At 42.0% G+C, this 7,064-nt stretch overlaps 1 protein-coding gene across 2 annotated transcripts; it reads left to right on the top strand.

Annotated features, from left to right (window-relative positions):
• Positions 1–4,536: 4,536 nt before the first annotated feature.
• On the top strand, positions 4,537–6,729 carry LOC147900621 (alpha/beta hydrolase family protein). Of its 2 annotated transcripts, none has more exons than XM_087375899.1 (5): positions 4,537–4,993; positions 5,262–5,340; positions 5,497–5,666; positions 5,893–6,164; positions 6,309–6,729. In XM_087375899.1, the coding sequence occupies exons 1-5, from the start codon at positions 4,606–4,608 to the stop codon at positions 6,462–6,464; spliced, it is 1,065 nt and encodes a 354-aa protein (XP_087232025.1). In that variant the 5' UTR covers positions 4,537–4,605; the 3' UTR covers positions 6,465–6,729. The 2 variants fall into 2 exon arrangements, with proteins under 2 accessions (XP_087232025.1, XP_087232024.1); XM_087375898.1 differs by having other exon boundaries at positions 5,256–5,340; positions 6,309–6,727.
• Positions 6,730–7,064: the final 335 nt, after the last annotated feature.

Genomic DNA, 7,064 nt, shown 5'->3' with positions numbered 1-7,064 from the left:
AGTGGGCATTTTTGGGGCCATTGTCATTCTACCTTGTTATGGTAGGCAGTCTAGAGGGATATTTGCCCTCATCAATCCACATGTTACAATCTCTTAGACATTGATTTTCATGAACATTTAATGGTGGACAAACTCAAAAGGAAGTTGATAGTACATACCACCTGTACTCGCCCGTAATCCTTGACAAGCCCTCCATGCCCACCTCTAGATCACTCATCCAAATTCAGCAAGAGGGACGAAATCGCTATGCTTGATCCAACGTTTTTTGCATAGCTGCCTCCATGTTGCTTCCTTCATCTTCCAAGCTTCCAAATCTGCCTCTATAAACTTGCCATAGCTCCAAACTATTGATTATTTTCCAGTTGATTAGAAAATTATCCCTTATTTCTTTGACTCTTTGTGAAAATGGTATGTTTGTAGCAGCATGGACAGTATCTCCTTGATTCCAATCAAGTAGGTGTATTGCGACAATTCGACGTTGATTTGTGAGAAAGGGGATACAGGGTCTGCCGAGTCTCAAATATGCTACTTGACCGATCAAGTCTCGAAACTTATGGATCCTTTTTTCTTCTCGGGGACTGGAAATCGTTCAATAGGAGGACTGAAAATCCTTGGAGAGAACTAGAAATCCTCCGCTTGATTGTGGTAATAATAGCATGGCACTTAAAACTTGGTGGAATTCTAGGTATGTGTGCAAGGACCGAAGTAGCGAAGCTAGCTTATCTCCTACGCCTCCATAGCCACCTCCACTCCTCTCAACTTCTAGGGTTGTCCAAGACTCATCCCAATCTTGAATGAAGATCGTTGGGTACTCTGCTCCTATGCTGAAGCTTGTCTACTTTCACCTTTAGGCTCATCTGCTCAACCTTGTTTACTTCCACCTTGAGGCTCATTTGCTCCTACTAGCTCAGGCTCATCTGCTCTAGTGGTAACCAACTTCCATGCTCATCTTTTGCTTCGGTCACATATAGGTTTCCATTGTATGAGCTTGAAAAAAGGATTGTTTGTTGTTTTCCCAAACACAACTTTGAAACAACCTTCTAGCTCCACCGGAAATCCACTTCTACCTCTACATTCATACATGTTCCTACATACATGGCTTGCATACTCCTTTTATTTCTAGCCCATCCATCTTAGATTTATAGCTTTCCAATGTTTTAGCACTGGGCATCACATGCAGCAGCCTTAATATTTTGTCAAAGCTTTGTCTGTTTTGAGTGCAACCACCTTTACTCCAAGTCTTTATCTCTAATGTATGCTCGTTTGGTTCAGTGAAGCACTAGGTGCAACTTGGATTGAAGGATAAGGAGGCTTACAGGAATGTGTTGAAATTGGCATCCATCGATGAATGCAAAAAAATGAGAAAGGCTGATTGTGGAAGCTGCAGCTCTTGGCTCAGAGTTAGTTCTGATTCCCGAGGATTTTATTGATCTTTCCCGAGGCTTTTGTTGGTCGATATCCCTAGGGAACTACGTTTGGAGCGGTGATTGGAAATATATCTTTAAAGCACCATGAAGATTTTTTGAAATACCTTGCCTTGTCTTAGGTTTTTTAATACATTCATGTAGTCTATAGTCACCCTCTTCATTCACTTGATAGCTGATCAAGGGCATGACCATAAAAATTCCTAATTCAAGTCTGTGGCATTGCTACAAGAATTGCCGACGATAAAGTTGGAAACTCAAAAGCTGAGCACGACCTTTGTAGGATTATTGTTGGTGCAGAAGGCACCACGTGTACATCGAGTATGGGGGTCCCAAGCCCCGCCCCCTAGCCATGCAACAGAGCCTCTCTCTCCTCCCAAAAAGTCCCGAGAGGGATGAGAGAGAGAAGGCAAATAAGTCTTTTATATCCAAGGACCCCAAGGGGGCACCAATGCATATGGGATTAGTCTAACATCAAATTGCCATGTGTCGACAGCACGCTAGCTCCACACACAAACCATGCTCCATTTTAGCCAACCGAGGGGTGGGCCACCACCTCCAACAATTATTAAACGAACAAAAATAGCTGATAAAACATTTAACAATTTAGAAGGTTGCAACTTTGCTTATACATATTAACATACTACTGCATCACACATAGATGACAGTAGGTAGTATAACATGCCTACCAATAGGGTGTAGAGTAACACATGCTCTCGCATGAATACATATGCTATATCCACAAACCCACATATACATTATATTTCCGCAAACCCACATGTACATTAATATAAATATATATCAAAGTAATTGTATTGGGTTTTAAAACTTCAAATACAGAAGGATTGAGGCAACTACCATAAGATCCTTATTTTGAGACACTAAGGACTGAGTTGGCAATGAGTAGTGGGAATCATCCAGAAACGGATGGTCAAATGGAAAGAATCAACCAAATTTTAGAGGATATGCTTAAAGCATATGTATCATTGAGGCAACATACATGGGACAAGTGATTGCCATTGTTAGAATTTGCCTACAATGATAGAAAACATTCCTCTACAGGGTTTAGTGCGTTTGAGCTGAACTATGGTTATAGACCAGCAAATCTAACTACAGTTCGAGTACTTCAGAAAGTGCCTAGTGCCGCGAACTTTGTAGTTCAGATGCGAGAGATGCTAGGACTTGCGAGAGCTAACATCCGCCAAGCTATGGATAGAGCTAAGGTGTATGCGGATGAAAACAGATCCGTGAGAGAATTTAAGGAAGGAGAAAAAGTTTTTCTCAGAGTTCCTTCGCACTTTAAGTCTTTGACTGCAAGTGTCATGTGCACGGATTGGTATCTGCTGACGTGTACTGGGTACACAAGACTAGCTCAGGTAGCCTGGGGAGGGTGTAGACCATGTTGTATTCAACTCCAAGTGCAAACAAAGATCAACTACGATAAAATAACCTACAACTAAAGCAACTCCAAGGAGGATGTGCTACAACCAACTATCAATGGGTGGATCATTTTCCTCCTGATTGTGCAAAAAAAAAGATAAGAAGAGTTGAACTACATGCCGGAGGTAGTGGATAGCTACTATCGAGTTAAGGAAGGCTAATGGCGGTTTGCTTCTTACAATGACAGTGATGCGGTCTGCAATGAAGCGATTCATTTCAGTTTATCAAGCTTCACTTTTAGGTCAAAGAAAAGGATGAATAGCCTGCGCTTTCTTCAACCCATGAACCAGGAGAGATATGCCCAATAAATATAACAGCTACTGCGTAAAGGCAAAGCTTGCTAGCTAGCTATGTGCATAGCTCTTCTAGAGAAATTACCGTAGCCATGCTTGAAGAGAGATTCAACCAAGCGGTCATGCTTCATCTCCTAAGTAGCCGAGTACAAGAAAGGAACAATCATTCAATTTTCACTGCAAGTTGGTTCTTTTCTTGACTGATTGTTGTTGCAAACTCAACTCTGATAGTAAATTAAGGTACACTCCTTTATTTGTTGTGTGTCTCTTGATCTTAATTCAATTTCAAAGTGATAACAAATTCAACCTTTGCATTTTAAGATTCTTCCTTGAAACTCTTAAAGAAATTCAATCTTGCTGTTTGATTATTTTATTTTGAATCGGCACGATTGGCTCTTCCTCTCAGCCTGAGCATATTGGATTCCATGGTTTCCATTCATCCATTCATCTGATAAGAATCACTGCAACACAGATTGAAGTCAGTAGTTTCAATTCATTTGATAAGAATCGCTGCAATGAATAATGGATGAATAAGTCATTGAATTGATCTAAATATGTGGTAAAAAATGGTTCCTTTTAGCAAGGTGTTTTTCTCAGTTTAATAGCAAGCGTATCCTCCAAATTTCTCCTTTGCATCCTAACGATCCACCTTAAAGTATTGATAAAAACTTCCTCCGTCAAATTTGAATTTAACATTGTTTAAGAATAATGGATAGCGTGTTTCAATATGCCTTCAATTTTGAATGTATTTTTCCATGTTTGTAGAAAGTGAAAGAGATCTATGTGACTTGTGTGCAAGATATTGATTTCTCGACTTGTAATACGACGAATACGAGTATTGACATTTCGGTAATATGTCAGTATCTTATCCATTCATGAGACTTATTCATGATGCTACTCGATGCTAATATTCTTGATGTTCTCAATCTTGATGCACGGGGAAGGACCGTTCCCTTGGATTATAATTCTTTGGGGAAGGAAGTGCGATGCCTCCTTGCGCACACTATGTGTGGTTATAATTATTTATATTATAAATTATTATAGAAATATTCTTAGTTTCTTTCTTTGCCCTAGATATACTTGCTTCAGTCTAAATTCTTACAACATCTTGAGAACCATCGCTCGCCGTTGCCCAAAAATGTTCAACAATGCTGCGGCATTGTGGAGCGATGAGCGGGATAGTCCTCTAATAGAGAGCCATGCAGTAGATGTGTCCTTTAAAAAAAATACCCAAAGGCCACGTCATAAATTAAATGGATAGTATTGGGCGGAAAATACAATGATTGCCAGGTTTCCCACGTGGGGTGCCAGGCTGGAAGGCTGAATGATATATATAAATTGCAACTGCAGCGCTTCCATCCGTGATTCTTATCCAACTCTTCTTCTTCTCTGTGTCTCTCTGTGTCTCTGTGCTTGTTGCTTGATGGTGATCTGGTCATGCTGCAAGAATGGTGGCTCTGAATCTAGGCGTTGTGCATTACTGGCTGGATCACGTCTATGGGACCTTCATGCACCGCTTGAAATTGTCTCCACCTTTCTTCTCCGGAGGCTGGGGAGGTGCGAATCTCGAACTTTTGGAGCGCGTCACCAAACAGCTCCTTTCGCAAGGATTGGCGCAGGCAGCTTCCCAGCATTGGCCACCCCCCCCGATCCGCCCCATTTGGAAAACCGTCTGGGAGTCCCGAACTGCTCGTCTACAGGAAGGCATCTTCTTGACTCCATGCGAAGGCCAACTTCGTGAAGCGCTGCCTGTGGAAAGCCATACCGCCAGGGTGGCTCTGCTCACCCCCCGAGACGCACCGCTGTTTGAAAGCACATGCGTGGTTCACTTGGCAGGTCTGCTTAAGTCGATGTGACCGATTGGGAACTCACAGATTTGCGTTCTTGATCTTATCGTCCTTACCGGTTCATGGTTGAATTTATCCGTACTGCATGAAATGCCCGGGTCTCCTTAAATCTCTTCATAATTTAAGCCAACGCATGGCCACAGCGATCTGGAATGGTGATATACACGAATGTACTCGTTACTGAGAGAGAGAGAGAGAGAGAGAGAGAGAGAGAGACAGAGAGAGAGAGACTTACAATGCTATTGTTTCAGGAACAGGAGATCATGGTTTCCAGCGGAGACTGAGATTAGGGGGCCCACTGCTTAAGGAAAGGATTGCCACAATGGTCCTTGAGAGGTACGTATTGTCTCTAGAGTATATCAAAAGGCAGCCCAGTGGCATTAGATTTCAGATTTGATGCATTTTTTTCTTTCATCCCATGAATTTGGTTGCTCATTGATGATCACCTGCATGTGCAATGACCAATGAGTGATTCTGCTGCCTTTGGTGTAGCCCTTTCTATGGACAGCGCCGGCCAAGACTTCAGCATGGTGCAAAGCTGCTTTGTGTGAGTGACCTGCTACTGTTGGGTAGGGCTACAATTGAGGAGTCCAGAGCACTTCTGTACTGGATGAAGGAGGAGATCGGGTTCAAGAAGCTAGGGGTGTGTGGTCTTAGCATGGGTGAGAGATTTATCACAACTGACTGAGTTGACATCTCTGTCAATACAATTGTTCTCCATCTTTGCTTCCTGCTGAAATGAATAAGCCTGAATTTTGATGACATTTATCTGTCCTGAAGTGCTGCCATGGTTGGATCTTTGCATCCAACGCCATTGGCTACTCTGCCATTATTAGCACAGCAGGAAGTGAAGCTTAAATGTCTAATGACTTTTTATCTTTGCTGAAGGTGGAGTGCATGCTGCCATGGTTGGATCTTTGCATCCAACACCATTGGCTACTCTGCCATTGTTAGCACCACATTCTGCTGCCGTAGCTTTTTGTGAGGGGATTTTACAGTATGGTACAGCATGGGATGCTCTCATGCGAGATCACGCTCGCAGTTCTGGGATGACCCATGAACAAGTTCGAGAGCGAATGCGCACTGTTTTGGAATTAACGGATGTGACACGGTTCCCAATTCCCAAAAATCCCGCAGCGGTCATTTTTGTTGCTGCTACCGTGAGTATTGCTGTTCTTCTGCTCTAGAAGGCCCATGAAAAATATGTGCTTATATATTTTTTAATTTCAAAGTCATCCTCAACATGCACCCAATGTGAGTAAACTTGTTGGTTTTAATTTGACGGGTAGATTTTATGTGGACAGAATGATGGTTATATCCCAAGGAACTCAGTCCTGGAATTCCAAAGAGCATGGCCAGGGTCTGAAGTAAGATGGGTGACAGGTGGCCATGTATCATCGTTTATTCTTCACAATAAAGAGTTTCAAAGAGCAATCAGGGATGCAATAGCACGACTATAAGAGATCATGTTTGAGCCTGTGTAAAATATCTAGTGGCGCAAAATGGCTGACGACTGGAACCTCCTACTGCTGCTTCAGAAAACTGATTCTTTCTGACAGTCTTTGCATGTGTTTAAGCTTCATATCAGGTCTTTTTTCATAGACATATGATATAAAGTTCCATTTATTGCTAATCCATGCATAACTTACAAGTAGCCTTGATTTGCTACAATAATCGCAACAGTTCTAATGGGCAGCTTATCCTGGGGTACTGATGAGATTCAAGTGTTCTATACTTGGTCTCCACCCCCACCCATGCGCCTCTCTCTCTTTCTCTCTCTCTCTTCTTCTCATATGCTATAACTTGGTTTTTACGTTGTCTGTAATTGAATGTATTCTACTCATCAAATTGTCAATCTTGTTGTACCAAGCCTGTGGGGCTTGCTTGAGATCAGATCATGCATTCTTTAATAAACCTCTTTTCAATAATACCTTTTGGTTGTTTCATGTATGCCTCGTCTATGGTTCTCCATTCAAGAGTACAGATTTTATGTCCATGTAATTCAAGTATAAACCCATATAGCATGCATAAGGAAATATCAACCGAAAGGTTTGCATCCT

This window comes from Dipteris shenzhenensis, chromosome 6 (genome assembly GCF_047967505.1).
Source record: "Dipteris shenzhenensis isolate YYH24624 ecotype China chromosome 6, Dip_SZ_1.0, whole genome shotgun sequence".
Classification (NCBI taxonomy): domain Eukaryota; kingdom Viridiplantae; phylum Streptophyta; class Polypodiopsida; order Gleicheniales; family Dipteridaceae; genus Dipteris; species Dipteris shenzhenensis.
Note: the sequence above shows the minus strand (reverse complement) of the source record. Positions and strands in the feature narration are given on the sequence as shown.

What these genes read in the sequence shown, in the direction of transcription:
- LOC147900621 (XM_087375898.1), top strand. Translation starts at nt 4,606, where the DNA reads ATGGTGGCTCTGAATCTAGGCGTTGTGCATTACTGGCTGGATCACGTC. An exon ending in ATGCGTGGTTCACTTGGCAG is followed by an intron (nt 4,994 to 5,255) that starts GTCTGCTTAAGT and finishes CTATTGTTTCAG; the next exon opens with GAACAGGAGATCATGGTTTC. An exon ending in TCATTTTTGTTGCTGCTACC is followed by an intron (nt 6,165 to 6,308) that starts GTGAGTATTGCT and finishes TTATGTGGACAG; the next exon opens with AATGATGGTTATATCCCAAG.